The 18,772-nt window shown below is 42.6% G+C and overlaps 1 protein-coding gene across 3 annotated transcripts in view; it reads right to left on the bottom strand.

Moving 5' to 3' along the window:
* Positions 1-18,772, bottom strand: part of PHACTR2 (phosphatase and actin regulator 2) — a 144,221-nt gene that overhangs the window by 98,359 nt on the left and 27,090 nt on the right. Inside the window, exon 1 of one of the 3 annotated variants that reach the window (XM_075748284.1) lies at positions 14,519-14,678. The exons of the other annotated variants lie outside the window; for them this stretch is intronic. Within the exon in view, the coding sequence (XP_075604399.1) occupies positions 14,519-14,531 (13 nt within the window). The 5' untranslated portion in view covers positions 14,532-14,678. Of the gene's footprint in view, positions 1-14,518; positions 14,679-18,772 lie in introns of those variants that run through there. 3 annotated transcript variants of the gene reach the window in all.

Raw genomic sequence — 18,772 nt, 5'->3', positions numbered from 1 at the left:
AGAAGGACATTTATCCTGAAAACACGGAGTAGCTGGAACAACGTGCCCTATGGGAGGTGGCCAGCTATGGTGTAAAGCAAGCCTCAGGCTCCCCATCATTGCAGTACCCAGCAAACAGATCAGTTACAGGCATAATCTAGGGGGTAACAGGAGAGCCGCATGAGAAATTATTCCTTTTTACAGACACATGGTTAGATCCACAAAAGCTCAGTTCCACAGTCCTCCACCCCCTCCTTCATTGCTACCTGACCACACAGGCACCTGAGTTACCCGTACATTGAAGTGTTCGTCCTTGGTACCTAAATGCCTGCTTAGGGATACCACCGCAGCGGTCTGCACCATAGCGATGCCCTGTTAGCACTTACACTGATGGAGAAATGGTGTCCAGTCCCTTTTAGAGTCCTGGAGAGCAGCACGAAGACTGCACTTTTTGAGCAGCCTGTGTCTTTTCAGGTGATACTGGGCTGTCAAAGGAATGCATGTTTGGGGAAAAAAGTTTATCCTCTCACCCTCTCCTCACAGTACTGGATAACGAGGTACCCTGTCATTCGTGTTACTGTGGCTCTCTTTCCAGACCAAATCCCACACAAAACCAGTATTTAGATGGAAGACACCCTTTCTGTCCATCCATGCAGTAGCTTGGGCAGGACGCAGAACAGTTTGGGGGTTCTTGACTCAATCCTCTTTTCTGCCTGAAGGGATAAATTCCTGCTTCTTCTACCTTTCAATGGTCAAACCAACCAGATCTGTTTGCCAGTATAGTACAAGTGTGGGGATTTTGGTCCTGCCAGTTGGGTTTAGGGGGAAACACTGGTGATGCTTTTGCATAGAGAATAAAGCAGTATCGGCACCTCTCTATAGCATGGTGGCATGGGGCTGAGCACTTCTTTCTAGTTTTCCTTCCAAAAAAAAAAAAAAAAAAAAAGTCCTTCAGCATTTTGAGTAAGAACTGAGCAGGACAGGTGAGCACCCTAATCAGTAGGCTATACTATCATGCACATAGTCTATTTAAGGCCTAATGAACTGCTCATTATTTTAGGCAGACCCTGGCTGTGTGCTCTGACACAGCGTTAACCCTCCCCACAACATGCTCAGCTGCCTCCAGCTCTTTTGTCCCAAGGGGCCTCTCCTGGCAGGGGGTGCCCTGTGGTGTTGAATTCTCAGGTGCCACTCAAAGACAAACATAATAAACTTGAAGAAAGACAGGACTAAAAGGTTCCTCTTGATGATTTTTTTGAAAAATAAAATTTAAGAAAACTATCTCTCATCAGAGCACAGGGGAGAAAACCATACCAGCTGCATAAAGCAAAGATAATAAGACTGAAAAGCGGTTCCTTGCAGCACCAGTAATTTGCCTCTTACACACCAGAATTCAGCTAATGAACCCTTCCTACCAGGCAGAACACCAAAGCGGTTTTTAACCACAGTCTTCACTGCGGCCCTGTATGAGTTCCAGCTACATTGTCAGGCTTACAGCAACACTGAGGAATGAGGATGGTGCCTGATTTCAGAGACACTGGAATAACACCAAAATCTGCCCTCCGTTGGCACAAGTGGAGATAAATGACTTAATTGGTTCTGGCTTACCCCCACCAGCCCCACTCGCTGGTACTTACCACATAAAAGAAACATGAGTTAAGGCATTGCACGGGAGCTCTGGCTGGTGCTGACTCTGGGATGATGAAAAAGAACTGAGCATCTTTCATTTAACTACGTGTGCATTGAAAAACAGTATAATGGGCATTATTTCAACAAGCTTTTCTCCTGCTGATGAGGCAGGGTAGCCAAGGCTTGTATGTATCAGCATTGCCATACCGTAGTGTCCGACAGGCAGCAATTAAGGGAGATGCAGGTAGCTCCAGTGGAAACAGAGCCGTTATTAAAACTGGAAGGAGGAATTCTGAGTGTTGATTAGGAAGCATCTTGCTAGAGGCTTTCTAACACCTGGGACCCCTGACTTCCAGCCTTTTTAGCAGTCTGTCTGCTTTAAGTTGTGCAATATTGTTTTTCCCTGGTGGTAAACAATAGTTACTTTCTTTTTTCTAATCTGAAATATGTTTAGATTTGCCTATTACCAGTATTTGCATGTAATATATATATACACACACACATCTAATATATATAAAAAAAACCAGTGTTCCCAAAAATGCACCTCTACAGATAGATCTTGGTGATATTTCATCATAAATGGGGATGAAGAGGTCCAAATGAGTATTTTCCAGTAAGAAACATTGAGACAGTTTTCTTCGTAGGATTGTTATAGTTAGAAAAGTGTTAAGGGATTTTAGGGTGAGGTGCAAAGGATGTTCAGAATATTAAGAAATTTGCTTTCATCAGACTTTCACAGTAACTCAGATTGCTTAGTTACAAGGTTTTCTGGAATCCTCTCCAGATTTTCATGTTTCCAGAAAGATGTGGCGCACCAAGGATTATCTAGCATCCCCGCGCTCTAGTTCTCAAACCAGAGTAAAACAAGATCTTTCAATGTTGCAAATATATTTAAAATGTACATTAGCTCTGTGACAGAGCTCATCAGCTGAGCATATGCTTCCAGCATAATGCTATTATTATGCAAGTATGTTTCAAAATCACTGCTTCTCAACACTGAGTGTCCCAATCTGTAACCATGACCTAAATTATTTCCCCTCTGATGGGAATGGCTTTTCATTTGTCCATAATGAACACATTGGTTTCTTGCCTAAGAACAGTTTTGTATTTTCTTGCTAGTCACTGCTAGTAGCACCATAAAGCCTGGAGCAAATAACCAATTCTTGCTGGATACTTTCTGAATCACACCTGATGGGTGGTAACGATTCCCAAAATATACTCTTATTTCAAAGCCTGGCATTTAGGGACTGAATAACTCGTTTGATACATAACATATTTTGTATTATTTTAGGTTCTACACAGCATAACCAAGCCAAACCTCTTCTAATGCAGCAAGATAAGTGTATGAAATAATTCCTTCAAACCTGTTTTTCCTCCAACCCATGTTAATTGGAATTATTTGTGTTCAATCTCTCCATTCTTTCTGGCTCAGTCCCTGTATCATCTGTTCCATATTTTTGCCTGGGACTGATGTCAGGCTCAGCAGCTAATGATTACCAGCCTACATCAGTTACTCCCTTTAAAAATTGTTACAACACAGATTAATAATAATTTCTTTAAAAGCATGCAGCGCTCTCACAAGGGAGCCCGAGGGGGTACATTGTGTGCCCTATCTGGTTGCCCTCAGAAGAGGGATGATTGCCCAGGTAACTTGTTGCCTTTCTAGCCCACAAATGGAAGGCCAGAAAGCTCTGCCAGCTCCATCTCTGCGCTACAAACCAAACGGCAGCTCTGTGCTTTTGTGCAGCCAACTGTCTGCAGCTCTTTCGTAGCGCTCTCCTGGCCACTACTATACACTAACACATCTTGCAACAGGCTGGGACCTCTCTGCCTCCCCACCCTACCTGCATCCCTCCTACATGTGTAGGAAAGGTCCACGTAGCCCAGCCCTCCCTCTCCAATGGTGTCCCTAAGCACCGCAGACTTTCCACGGGCTCTGCGCTCTGGCTGAATATCACCCACGCAGGTCAGTCCTCCGTGTGCCGAAGAGTGTGGTGTTTTGCTTGGGAAACATTTTTGCTCCTGTGTGTTTGCAATGCCTCCTGAACTGCATAAAGAACGTGATGCAATCAAACATAAATATTATGAGGAGACAGCTTGTTCTATAAATGAACATGTAACAGAATTTGGTTTAATGTAGTGTTTGCTGAAATGGGAGGAAAAATTTGGGAGAAAAGTGGAAGTGTTGATATGTTTTACAAGGGTGATAAAAATCTTGGACTAGTCATCTTTGACACAGCAAAATCCAAAATATCTTAGGAACCACTTCTCAGCTGTGGGATGTCCTTTTGTACCAGTTGTAAAGAACCTTTGATTTCTGAGCGTTCAGGTCTAGCCAGTGTGGCCAGGGAGTTGGCAAGGAGGGAAGTCATGAGGTACATGAAAACTTCCTTTCCTTTTTCTCTCGCCTGAGAAGCAGCCCAGTTTGATATAGGTAAGTGTTCTCTTACCATGTTGTTTCTGTGTTTTTAGGAACACAGGTGTTAAGATTTCACCCACTCCCCTCTCCGAAGAGGGCGAGACAGCCGATAGGTGACCCACGTTGGAAGCAGTCTAAACCAGCAATGCGTATGCTGTCTCACCAGTGCTAAAACTGAACTCAGAAGACTCAGGCAAACACTGGATTTGAGCACAGCAACCTACTTTCATGGCATCAGTTGCAGAACTGGAGTTCTAGTACACAGTGCATAGCATGAGCACGGGGAAGTACAGAAAATAAGTACTCCAAATTCCTCTGCAAAGCTACAGGAAAGCCTTATGGTTGCCAGGCTACTAATATTGTCAAAATACTTGTTTCTCTTTTTCATTCTGCCCATAGTACACTGCAACTATGAAAATGGGCAGAAATTAAAAGATAAAAGATTAGAAACCCCAGCGATGCAGGTTGCCGCTGAGCATGCAGACCAGCTTGGGAACGTGAAAGTGGAGGGACCACAGGACCAATCCAACACGGTAGCAGACAATAGATGCTTTGCTGTGGGAAATACCACTTTCGCATCCTTTGGATGCTTAGGTGCTTCCTGATACGCTGTAAAAAGCCAAAGGTGCAAAAGACAAATGTGGTGTGCCAGAGGGAGAGAAGAGGAGAGCCTGAGGTCACACAGCTCTATCTGCACTGCGCTGAGAAGTTTATTTGTGTTGCTTTTTTAAGCAAGCACACATCAGCTGTCTTTCACAGCAGTGACAGCCCTTTTCTCCATTATCAGTCTGATCTACTGCTTGAGGTAGCACTTACTGATCTGGGAAAAAGCTTAAAGGCAGATCAATGGAAAAGGGGATCACAGACAAGAGGTAGCGATGCCACAAAACTGTGGTTAAACGCTGATCATAGGAATGATGCTAACTTCTGCCTTCACCTTGTTCACTCAGAGTAGTCTGAAAGGGCTGTACAACCTACCTGCATCCAGAAGAGGGGCACAAACTTTAACACTTGGGAGCCATCTGCTCTACCAGATGAAAAAAGCTGAACTTGCCCTCAAGTTTCAAATTTAGATTAAAAAAACCCAAAGAAATCTAGCTTTGATTGCAAGCAGCAATGAGGGAACTTACCTCAGGGCAATCTTTACCTCAGCCGAGCTTTTGATGCCACTGAATTAGCAAGTGATTGCGTCAGGTAGACAACAGTTAACTGTGTGTTTCTCTGAAACAAGGGGACTGCAGGGAGGGAGAAGCAGACTTCACTGATGCACACACAGCATTACTAATGCGGCAGAAAAACACTGCTCTCAGAAAAGTGCTCTTAAACAGTAGCCATACAAACTGCCCCCCTGACTCAAGTGGCATATCATTAGCTTCTTCACCTGCTATGCAGAAGAAAGAGCGAGGCAAGCTACCACCTGAGAGAGGAAGGGGACCCCACCACCATGCTCCTTATTCCTCCCTGGGAGGAGGGAACATTTTTGGGTGGGAAGATGGAAATAGCACTGGCTGTCCTTTCTCCTTCAGCACTTCAAAATAAGACTCTAAACAGTGCTGAGCGGTATGTCTGCTTTGACAATGCTGTACCTGCCCACTCTACTTTGCAGACAAGTTTCCTGAACTACAGTATTCAAGAATATACATGACACTTATGGAATTTGAGAGTTTGCAAAGGTGACAAACACGTGTGAAAATGAAGAGCTATGTGTACAACTACTCCACCTCCTCTAGTATTCATGTTGAAGAATCAACATCCAGAGCTAAAACAATGAACATTAATAGACATTATATTATTTTGAACTGGAGGACAATAAAATAATTGTGATGATCATCACCTTCAGGTGTTGCTGATGTTGCAAAGTAAATCGTTCACCTCGAGGGATCTCAAAATCCTGCTTAAGACTTCATCAAAGCTAATGTGGCCCCAGAACTTCCTACATGTAGGTAAGAAAGTATTTTTCCCCACTATCCAGACTATCTAACTTCAGAAGTTGCCAAGATGTCCTCACATGACACTGTGCAACCTTCTTCTGCTTCTAAATAAGACAGGTAACTCATCAATGTGGATGACACCTCCAAACCCATGGGCAGGGTTGGGCTCAGAGGCTGTTTGCATCAATTCACATCACAGTGGTCAAGCATCCTGAAGCTAGAAGTAGAAAAGCTATGTCCTGAGCAGATGTAAGACACTGGATCACGTCTAGCCCGAGCTCGCTAGCCAGTCTGGGTGCAGCCACCAGTACTGATGTGACCACACTGTTTACAGGTTCAGATGAAAGCCTGCCGGGCAAAAGGCACCGCACCATATAAACATGCCCGGAGCTAGCTCACAGACCTCTGGCATGGAGCTGGTTAGACAGGGCAGACGTGGTCTTTGTGGGATGTCCAAGGAGAAAACAACCAAACAAAAAACCCCATGGCTTCGGAAAAGTGTGAAAGTGGACTCTACCATTGCTTCCCATTCCCGTTTTTAACCTCAAAGCCATCCTTGCTCCTAGGTTCTGTGATGCTTTATGCCTCCTGAAGCCACACATGCCAAAGCAAACAGCCACTTCAACCTCTTGCAGGCACCACTCGGAGCCTTAAGCTGCTGTGTAAGAAATGCATGTTTATGCCTTACAGAAGCCGTATATTACAATCACTGTGCTAAGTGATACAAACTAGGGAATTTAAAAGTTACATTTGGCAACCTGCCCTTACCATGCTCTAATTATTTCTTAATATCCCAATTTAAGGGCAGCATATTGGCCCCAATTTTAAATTGTCTGGCATTTATAAGTTTGTGTCACAAAATTAATGTTAAACAGTTTTCAGATTCTTTATTGAAAACTGCTGATTGTGTATTGCCTGACAAAGCAGAATGTCTCCATTAGAATAATGATTTATTGTAAATAAGGTAGTATTAAGGCTGACTATTCTGGGTAATAAAAATGCATGGAAAAAATCCATTGGAAAAAGTGTTATGTGAGCTGTCATAATTTGCCAGTTTAATATCTTTGTCATTTGCATTTCTTTTTAAAATGCCAAGAGCAATTAAACCTTATCCCACCACTAGAAGTTGCCAAATTTCACTTGAAATTAAAACAGAAAAATGCGTCATGTTAGTTATTTTAATAATATTAAACAACAAAAACAGAAACAGAAAAGAGAAGTGGACTTATAACAACTGCAGCTACAAAAAAGCAGCTAAAATATAAAGGCTGTTTTTGCCATATGCGCACGCACGTGAACTCCGTAGGCTTCCTACATTAACAAACCAGTTCTCTTGACAGCATGGCCACAGCAAACCATTGCTGGACTATGGTCTAAATGTCAGTAAGCAGGTCCCAGCAACATGCATTTTCTGCTGGTTTGAGTGCGCCATATTTTCAGTTCATCTCTCCACACGGTTTCCATGCAAGCCTCCAAAACAAAATACCCCTCACTTTTAGGACCGACGCAAGTCCCAGTGAGAAAGACAGAAGGGACTTGTGAGTCAGCAGGAGCTGGAGCTAGGACGAATCGCTCACAACTTTGTTTCCTGTGGAAATACCAGCTGCTGTCATATTTGTGTTTGAATTGCATTGTGCAAGGCTTCTCCTAGCAATGGTTAAGCCACAGATGAAAAGATTGTTTCTGGGATTGTCTCCCACTGTGTTTGCCTCTCTACAGAGGGATAGAATTGTCTTTATCATTCTGACATAGCCTGTCGCTATTTAGAAATACATTTAAAGATACATTAGCATACAATAAGGTGTGAAATATGCACTCACAGTAATTTTTGATAGTTATGTTACAGAAATGGTGGTGCTGAGCAAACTAAGATTAAGCAAATATTTGACCCTGGACAGTTAACTTCTCCTGGGCCTTCTGCTTTATTTGCAAATTGGATGTTATGAAAGACCCGATTCTTCACTCAAGTCTGTTGTTTGAGCCATATGCTCCCAGAAACTCAACACCCCATTGCTGACAAGTCTGGATTGAGTTTGTATCCTCTGGGAGGAAAACCACTAGCCATAAACATCATCCCTACTTCTGTTCCTTCCAGTCCTACCATTGGTACCGCTACCCCCACGAGGTGCTTAGAGGGGATGCTTTTGTACTGCTACCAGTGCAAACCACATTAGCTTCTGTCTCCCAGTATCTGCAATAAAGATGGCAGGTTTATTCAAATGAATATGGCTACTTCTTTATTCTAGCATCTCCAGCAGCAAATGGGACATCCCTTCTAGTGCTGTGCCAAGCACACACAGCTCCTTGGTGTGGGATAACAAACCTGGGTGACCCATCTCACCCACCCTGCCTCTCCATAGGGCACCAGTGGGGGCTGCTTGCTTTGGCCCTGGGCCCCCCCATACTCACCCAGGGACTGCCAGGTCCCACCTGCCAGAAGGAGCAATTGGAGAGCAACTCAGCTGTTTTACTCAGGATTTACTTCTGTCTGCTGGGAGAAGGTTGCTAGGTATTCTTATAGTCCTAAGCTACTTATATTTTCCAATTATACTTTAGGAAGAAGTCTCAAACGTTTTATGTGAAAATATAAAAAAATTGTTAAATAGTGTGACAGAGGGAAAAAAAAAGAAGACTTTTTGGTAAAATTCCATCCAGTCTACTTTTAGAGCCCAAAGCAATACCCCTGCAAGACACCCCATAATTAAGCATCAAATTTCCTAAAAGATTCACAGTTAGAGACAGTGAACTATGATTAAACAGCAGCAGTCTAGATCCTTATTATCAGCCACCTGCTTTTTGGTCGTACAATCTTGCTTTTCCCCTTGCAGCTCACTTCCATCCCCCTCAATTTGGGGTGTTTGAAGCCCCCAGAGCAGAAGCTGCTTTTCTCAGAGTGATTTGTGCCGGTGCTTTTCTTAATGCAACCTTTCGTCCTCCGGACTGCTCCCTCATGCTGTCAAAATGGTTCGCCACTGCAACTATGGTCTGGTCCTTGCTAGAAGTGTATGGGGAAGCGATACCTGTTGAATTTGGATTTCTACTTCAGTACACGGCACTTGCTTCTTCACCATAGGTGGCAGTGATGATTCAGAGCTCAGAATAGGGGTCTGAGATAAGTTTGCAAAAAAACCCCGCACAACAAGCGGATGTAAACATAAGGCACGAACTCAGCACCTGATAATCCGACACTTGCTAGCTTTTATCAGAAAACAGAATCAGACTTATCAGAAAATCAAAATCTGTATTATACTCTCTCTCCAAACCAGCTGGAGTTCATGGTGCTTCTTTTAAGAAGTACTGTAGAGACTGGAATAGTTGCTTAAAATATCATGAGTATGTGCAAACACAGTGCGACGACAGCATTTCTAGCTAGAGAGCTGTCTGAAGTAGGGCGAGTGGTCCATCTCTACAGTAGAAGATACCCCATTGTTTTAGTCCAGCATGGTATCCAGTTACTTCTAGTGCAAGCTCCTATAGAGTCATTCTGGGCTACATGTATACAGACTTGGAAATAACATTGGAAGCAGCAGCATCATAAGGAAGTTTAATCCTTACAGAAATGTTTTCCAAGACCATAGCTTTATAAGCACACTGTTCCAGCTTCTGGGTAAAGGGGCATAAGCCACAAGTATTATTCTATAATTACAACAAGAAGAAATTCAACTTTCTAGCAGATGGTGACCTGTGACACACTATGGCATCTACTTCAACCTAGGACATGAGTGCAAACAAGAGACAAAAAGATATACAATGTAGTATAAAAGAATTGATTATTGCTTTGTATTTTATTGTCCATCTGCAAATCATTGTGATCTATAGAACATGGCATATGAAGCCAAAAAAAGTCAACATGGCATCACTGATAGCCACATTTTGCAAGGACAATGAGTGAACTTACACATAAGAGTGAGGGGGAGAGAAAGGACATGCTGTTTTCCTGTCCAAAAGCATCTTCCCGCTCTTGGGGAAAAGAAGAGAAGGAAAAAGCCCAAGAACACATACACAAGTCACTTGGGTAAGGTACCAAAGATCAAAACAGAAGCTGCCAGCAGGATGCTGGAGTTGTCATTGAGTGTCAAGGGCTGACAAACCCACGGTTATACCGCCACTGTCTCTATTGCAAGTGGTTTTGTTTCAATAAGTTTCCAAATTGATAGGGACAATTCAGCCAAGTTTAAGCCTTAGATGGCCAAAGCATTGGAGAACCCTTTACAGGCAACAAGTGAACCTTACAATAGACTGTGAGATTGTTATCTAGGCTAATTCTGCACACAGATCAGCTGGGCCACATTAGAGGTTTCTAAATATTGTGAGTTGATGAGAAAACCAGGATCATAATCTGAAGCCCACCTTGCTGTTAGAAAGAAAAAGCCAAACCTGAATGTTTTTTTCTCTTACATTTTAAAGAGATGTGCTCTGTTTGCCTCAAATTCAGGTAAGAGACTACAAAGTATCTGTAAGGTCAAATCCTTAACCAGCATTCAATCCCAGCAGTCTTATATTTAAAGGATGCTAAATAAGTCCTACTAACTTACTGAAAGACAGAAATGACCAGTTACTTCAAAAGCAAAGGATTTACAGTCAGCAAACAGCTTCCTGTGTCTCAGACCCTTCCTGTGGCACATGATGTCACGCAGAAGGTTAAATTGACACTTGCTATTCACCCTGTCCCACAGCATTTCAGGCCTCAAGTTAAATAGTCTTGCTATTTAAGCTCTAAGTTTCACTACTGGGCAAATATGAAGTTCGATGTGCTACTGAATATTCCTCAGAGATAAGATATTCAATACACAAGACCTCCAGCCCCTTTGAGGCAGATTATTTACTGGAAGGCACAGCCTGCAGCCGCAGCTGTAGAGCCTACATAATTCAGGGTAACAATTAACCACAGCTAGCTCATTACTGCTAAAATAATATTCCAAGTGCAAAGAAGTCATATAAATCCCCAAGAAAGATGAAACAAGGCCCCCCATTTTTGTTCAATACTGGTATGGTGTGCGTGACACGGCACCTCGCTAGGGTGCCGTTCACCCTGACGAGATCCTTCCCCCTAGCTTTTGGCATCTCGCATCAGCACACTCCCTGGGTATGAATGAGTGTGCAAGATTTGTCCACTTTAAGGTGGGATGTCTGCCCCGGCAGGACACGGATGACTAGGAGCTCTGGGGGAAGGGATGATGCTGATCTCCCTCCTTCTTACAGGAAATCCCCCCAAAAAAAACATCGCTTGGGGGAACGTCTGTTTCCGCAGCTTCTCTCTTCCTGCTACTGCAAGTTTCTCACTACTTTTATATTCGCTTTCTTTCCCATGAGTTATTTCCAGCCCTTCCTTGGTTTTGTAAAGCCAGTTTTATTACATCATTGCATTGCCAGGCTTGATGTGTCTGGCCCGAAGCAGACATGTGCAGCAAAGCTGGAGCCCAGGACCTGCTGGTGGAGGCAGGCAGGGGGCTGCCGGCTGCCCTCCCCTGCCCATAGCAGCAGGCAGTCTCGTGGCTGAATACCTGCAGCCAGCCCATCACAAACAGCTGATGCCAAAATAGGCAAAAAAAATACAACTAGAACTGTCCTGATGTGCCATACACAGATGGATGAATATTTTATTGTTATTCCAGGAAAGGCTTTTAAAGGAACACATGAGACAACGAATATGTGGAGCTGTCTCAGTACACACATTAAAAATATAAGCAATCTAACATTTAAAGGAAAGGGCTTTTTTAATGAAAACTTTGTTTCTCAAAACCACGAAATAGCATGGACCAGAACAGCTAAAAGGTGCACACAGATGACCTATTAGCAACACCGATCTTTTCAAATAACAGTTTTGGCCAGAAAATGATTTTAATGATGGCACAGAAGATGAGTGATGAGTTACAGAGATATTTCTGTTATGCAGAGCAGAAGATGGAGTTTTGCCCAACAATTATCCATGGTCTGACTTTGAAAGTCTCTTTGGCAACTCGATGAATTTAATAACAAAGGCCTGATTAACTGACGCTGATAACCAAATTGTTATTTCTAACACTCGGTGGCTGAAACTCACAGCTGTGCTAATATTCTGCAGTTCTGTATTGCCAGAAATAGCATTTCTTTAGGAAGAATTCAGGCAGGTATCCAGTTTGTATACATTAGCATGTTTACATTTCAACTGGCAAACTGCTGAAGAACAAATTAGTTAGGCAGTTAGTTTTATGGTTGCAAATATCCTGCTCCTTTCCATTTCATCTCCCAAGTGCCCAGATTACACCATGTGGATTTTCAAAGGTGCACTCGCATCCCTGTAGAAGTCAGAGGGCACGGGCCAGATCTACAGAGGTATTCAGCTGCGCAGCCCCCACATTAGCACCCAACTCCATTTCGATGCATTTAGGGATCAAGAGCCTTAAAAACACCTCTGCAGCCCCGGCTGTGTTTACCCAGCCCCCTGCAGACTTTTTGGAAAGGGGCGTATTCCCTACACCACTCAAAGGGTGGAAGCAGCTGGACTCTTGGAAGAGCTGCCTGGAGAAGGGAGGATGTCCATGCCACCCGTGGGGCTGAAGCTCACTGCGGGTTTGGACCAACCTGGCCCAGGCAGCGAGAAGCTTGCTGGTAACCACCATGGAAGCTGGAGCATGGCCTTACCCTCTGACGTGATGCCCTCACTAAAGCTTAATTCCATCTGTTGTTGGGTTGGTTTAGGGTTTTTTCTTACAACTACTTTTTCATTCTCCTTCCAAAAGAATTATTTTAACTATTTTCAACTGTATATAGATTTATTTTCTAAGAAAGGCAAAGTATCAGTCACTGTTTCTGCATGAAAAACAATAAATCTGGAGTTATTCGGGAAACCGGTGTTATAAAAGGCTTCGAGATTTGTTGGTAAAGTTGCGTGGAGAACAAAGCCTTACTTATTTTAACTTCCAAATTTTGCGGATGGCAACCGAACTGGAATCTTCTTAAGGCAAAAAAAAATATATACACACACACAGGAAAAATCTGTTTCTATGGTTTTCAGACATTAGCTTCCCTCTTCACCCCTCCCTCCCCCCCAAAAAAAAACCCCCACCCTGGCCTTTAAAATAAACGTGACTCATTCCAGAACAAATTCTTATAGCTGGATTAAAGTGATAGCTCTGTCAAGACTTCAATAGTATTAGTTGTTGATGCTGAGGAGTTTAAAAACCTGGAGGAATTAGCAGCTCTGCCTGCCAGGGTATCTCTTGCCCACAGGCATTCTGTGCTGGAGAACAGGAATCCTTTCCCTCTGACCAGAAAATTCTGCCTCATCATGGAATATCGAACTCACATCATTATCATTTATTATGTTAAGGTTTCTTAAAAGCTGGCCAAAGCACAAAGAATATTCCTAATCTTATTTATTTCACAAAAGTGACCATGTAGTTTTTAAGTTCATAGGTACTGGCAATGTAATTTTCCACAATGCCAACATTTTATTTTCTGGAAAAGCTTCCTTTTTTTTTTTTGTCTTGGACTTTATAGAAATAAAAGCAGCAAACCCCTTTAATCTATTTGTTGCAGAAGTGGATAGCAATACACTTGAGATGAGATTGACCTGGACAGTTTAGAGGACATAAGCAAGAGTTTTGCTGTTATTATTGAAACAAAACCCCCCCCACCTGCAAAAACCCACAAAAATAAGGTACACATATAGTATCACCTCTGAAATCTACTGTTTAATAATTTTCACACACTGTAGACATGATAATCACTTTTAAGGTCAACAGTAGACAAATCTGATGATTTGAGCAGGTTTCAAAGGGCACTGAATCTACTGCAGATTCTGTGTCCTAGTATGTATTGTACTAATACCAATAAATCAGTGTGACATTGACATGTTCGAGTTTTACAGCAGTCAAAGCAACATGCAAAATATCCATCCCAAAGAGCTCTCTTTTTGCTCTGCTTAGTACTACAAGGTAATGCAAAAAGGAAATGCAAATAACATATTTCATCATAGATGCAATGTTTGTATTGTGTGCGCCTCCTTAGAAACCATAAGTGCATTATTTGGTATGAAAATGCATGATCTAAAGTTGGAACATCAAAGAAAACAATCAAAAGTGCAAATCTATTCAATATTTTATGTACTAAATATAAAAGAGAGCAAGGCGTTATATGGAAAAAATAGAAACAGCTTAAAGTAAGACATGAGACATGCATTATCTACTTTTTTAGCTTTATTAGTTACCTATCTGTACCTATTGCAATCTGTGACAGATATTTTCCTACAGAAGTACATGCATTTTCCCTTCCTGCCACGTTTCCTACATATAGCTTCCGAAATAACACTGAAAACCTTAAAAAGGCAGATCCTCATTACAGTTTAGAATCACATTTCCAGGAAACACAGACTTAAAACAGAAAAAAACCCAGACTGTTAAAGGGTTAACAACTTAAGTGTGTCACATTTTACACATAGAAATTTGCTTTAATAAAGGACACTGAAAAGGAAGAAGCCACAAAGGCTAGAGAAACACATCTCCTGCAGCAAGTGAGACAGGATACAAACGAACCCCATAGCTGCACTGAGAATGAAGATCTGTTTTCTTTTACTTACCAGCATTATCCATTTTCCCCCCTCAGTATTCAAAAAAAAGCAGAGTTCCCCAGAAAAGCAGCTGGTACGGTTTCAGTCTCACTCTTGCTAATGAAGCTGACTGCCCTTCTCCTGGTTATTAGCCCTTGCTGGCAGTCAGAGCATACTTCATGCACTGACTGCAGTAGACATCACCAGGAAATTTATATCTCCAAGGATGACAAACAGCCATTAGCTCCATTATAGGCTGATTAAGATTGTGTGAGCCTATCAAGTAGATACTTAACCCCCCCAGGGTTTTACCTCTTCGGGGAAAAAACAAAAGAACTCTGAGCCTATAATATTGAATATATGTTTCTGAAAAGTAAAAGTAACCATAAGGAGGAAAGGTTTAATGGGTAGGAAGGCAAACTCTACATAAAAAAGGGATATATTACAGAGCAAAGGGCTGTGATTTATCGGTGACGCAACAGCAAAAGTTTTAAGGAGAAAAAAAAGGGGGAGGAATCTATGGCTGAGAAAGTGTTAGGTTAGATTACAATTTGCAGCCATTAGTTTCGGCTGTGCTTTAAATCCTGCAAGTTCTGCACCTGATGTTCCCTATGGTTTGTGAGAAACACAGCAGATGTGGTTATCTGCAAATGCCTGTCAACATATTAATAGCCTGGAGACGTTCCTTATTATACTGTCCACAGCTGAATGTAAGTAAAGGGTGAAAAGTAACTACAGGGCTTTACTTCTTTTAAAGTCAAAGTAAAACCACACTGTATGCTGTGGGGATTAGACTCAACAAGGTCCAAATGACATATGCTGATATGAACAGGTATTACTTCTCAATTTTCCATACCACCTGAGTCTCTGGTGCAGAGGCTTTTCCCCCATAGAAGCAAACAAGCAAACAAACCCAGTATAGATTCCTAAACATTTCCCTTCCCTACACTTCTAGAGTTTCCTCCTTATAAATGAAAAAATATCTTATTTTCAAATAAAAGAACCTGTGCCCTGGCAGCAGCAGGTGAACTGCAGCAGTACATGGAGGGTACCAGGAAATTTGGGTTCCCTCCCCCGTTCTGGTACCGATTTGCTGTGTAACCCTCAACAAGGCATTTTGTGCCAGAGTGTTTGCCCAGTGGTGAAAGCGAGACCATTACACACGCTGCCTTTGGTGAAAGAGAATGTCACAAAGTACTGACGCTAAGTAAATGCCACACAGTATCTTCTCAATGTTTTTCCCTTCTTTTAAATAATTTACTCGGCTATTCCAATCCTCTTTATTGCAATGGAAAAGAAATACAGATTTTTGTGTCTGTATTATATTGACATGAACACCTCTCAGCCCCGCAGCATCACATGAGCAACAAAATATATTTTCTATTCATCACCCTTTCACTGCCCCTTTGATCATACTTGTCCTTTTAAAATGTTAAATAAAAAGACAGTTGCAGCACTGATCTATTTACACTGATTAAGAAGTGGAGAGAATCAATGGCTGAGAGCTAAAGTCATCAGCAAGAATGGAGAATATCTAGGGCATACTGGATATATTCCGCATTTCCAGAAAGGAAGCGCTTGGAGGGCTAAGGAGAGACTATAAAGATTAGAAATCTGTCACACTTCATATTAAGCTTCTATTTATAAGTGGCTTCTAAAAAAGCTTATAAAAAATAGAAGTTATCATAAGCATGTTGTATTAGTACATTTTACAGATAGTTACAACCACACCAATACGAAGGGTTAAAAATCGCCAATAAGGAGCTTATTCATTTGCTAGACTCTTATCGGTTAATGACAATTGATTAATGTGCCAATTTAGGTAATTGGTTAATATGCATCTGATGAAATCTAGTTGCATAGGAGCACTAAACTGGAGGCTGTGAGCTGGCCACCTGATAGATGCCGCCAGTTTCCTCTAACTCCTCTGTGGGAGGCAGCTGCCTGGAGAGTGCTGGGCTCCTGGAGAAATGGAGAGAAAGCGAGGACTCTTGGTGGGTCCTCAAAGGCCCACAGGTCCTGGAGACAGCTGGGGGATGTACTGTGACACCAACAGACTGCTCGGGAGAGTAAAGGATTGTGCCTTTGTGCCAGGATGCTATTGCTTAACTATGGAAAAGCAGGCTGCTGCGTAAAAGGAAGAGATTCCCTGGTTTGGAGATGGGGCTCTGTAGAGCTGCAAAACCTACAGGTGTCTGACTGAGCCCGAACAACACTGAGGGATGGTGACAAAACGACTGCAGGGCAGAAGGGCACGTGCATATCTTAAATCCTAGCAACTATGCAAATGTCTTGTGCTGATTAAGCTAAGAGAGACTGGGTTTGAATCCTTTTTTTTTTTTTCCTTTGAGCTTCACTTGGGCTGGGAAAGGGGAGCTATGCGCTTGAGCAGCCACCAGGCAATGGTGCGGCTATAGGAAACCAGCACTGACCCTTGTGGCTGGGAATACAGGTGGGCAACAGCCTGTGCCAAAGACACAAAGCTGCACGTACTTAGACCTCAGGGAAATGAAGAGTTCTAGATGGTGACTACTTCTATGTGGCCAACAGGTCCTAGTGTGTGCGCCATGGCTGAAACCCACCTTCAGGGCAGGTGGGCTTCATGGTGTACTTCAGGGTGCTGGTCCCCCAACCACGCAGATGAGAAGACCCATGGGAGCATACCATAGCTCCCTTCCTGCCTCCATGCACAAGTTTCCTTCCAAAGAAGCCCTGGAAGATGGTAATGTGTACCCAGGTCCCATAGTGACATCAAATCAGATGTAGTCACAGCCTCAGGTCAGCTGAGAATCAGGATAGTAAGGTGCTAACTAGAGTATGAGAAGTCCCAGTTAGGACAGCTGGATAAGCATTCAGCTGGGGTGCTTCATCAAGGTTGTGTGACAGGTAACCATTTATTAACCCTTGAAAGCTAACTATAAATGGAAACTTCATATAATATATTACCTAAATCTCTTCCATTTGAACAGAAAATATCTCACCAGGAACCTTCCAAAAAAAAAAAAAAAAAAAAAAGGAGAAAACTTTACAAAATACATGACTTACTTACTTACTTTTTTTCTTGTAGGTAATTAGATTATTGCATAGAAATTAACGAATGTGCATGATCAGATGTCATTATTACAAGATTAAAGCAATGTCTCCCTGACTACACATGGGCAAAAGAAAGATACAGATATGAGGTGGGGTTGAACAGCAGGCTGCAATTGTTATGTAAAAGTTAAATATACATATTTTCCCAGCATAAACTTATTTAATTTGTGAGTACAGAGCACCTCCATCACAATCGATAGTTGCATGGTACCAAAATACCTCAGTCTGCTTAAGGACACTTTTGGGTAAGGACTCAGAAGATCAGGTCTGCACAGGTCCAAAGCTCTCTGTTCCCCTTCCCAAAATCGCATACTCCATCAACCTGTAACCCAGTTTTCTTTAGCTATGAGGTGGTCCTGGCTCACAGTCCATTTTGGTCATAAGCACTTAAGACCTGGGTTCAAGTCCTTGTTCATCCATAGACTTCCTGAATGATTTTGTGCAAGCTCCTCCAACATCTGACCTCCTACAGGAACAGCTTGTACCATTCCCACTCCCCGCACCTCAGCAGTGAGGGATAAAAACACTGGAGGTTGTGTGAGACCCCGGTGGTACGGTGTTAGGAGCCGATGAAGCAGCTAAATCAGATAATCAGTGCCACCTCCTAGAGGAGAAAGCATTATGGGGTGCATTAGAAGCACCACTAATGACACAGAGCACTAATGATCCCGTTCTTCAATGTACCTGATGTACACAGCCTGCCGCAGTAATGACATTTCACTCCTGGGAAAATCGATGAGGATTCACAGAGGCACAGCAGTCTGCCCAGGTAAGAAGCAAACAGAGAAAGCAGGGTAAACAGAGATCTCAGCGCCCAGCCATCAAAACCACGTTGAGTTGACAAACCCACAGAATCGATGGACAGCTTCAGCTGTGGTGTTTCCAATCGTGACAAAGACACCTAAAAACACATTTAGAAAACGTGAAATCTGTCTCGGCTCAGTGCAGATTTGTCACTGCAAAGATCTGACTCCGTAAGATGCCATTTTGGGCAAAATGTTTCACTTCCCTTTCACTGTGTCTGTTTATTCCCACACAGAAACCATCATGCAGGTGTCTCTGGGATAAGCTGTACTTGTTTTTAGATGCTGTGGGTTTGTAGAATCAACGCCAACACTCTAAATATACGGCTTCATGCAATTCTTCTAAGTATCCACCAAGTCCCACGGCAATGACCGTGCTGCACACAAG

The sequence above is a fragment of the Balearica regulorum genome, chromosome 3 (assembly GCF_011004875.1).
Source record: "Balearica regulorum gibbericeps isolate bBalReg1 chromosome 3, bBalReg1.pri, whole genome shotgun sequence".
Classification (NCBI taxonomy): domain Eukaryota; kingdom Metazoa; phylum Chordata; class Aves; order Gruiformes; family Gruidae; genus Balearica; species Balearica regulorum.
Note: the sequence above shows the minus strand (reverse complement) of the source record. Positions and strands in the feature narration are given on the sequence as shown.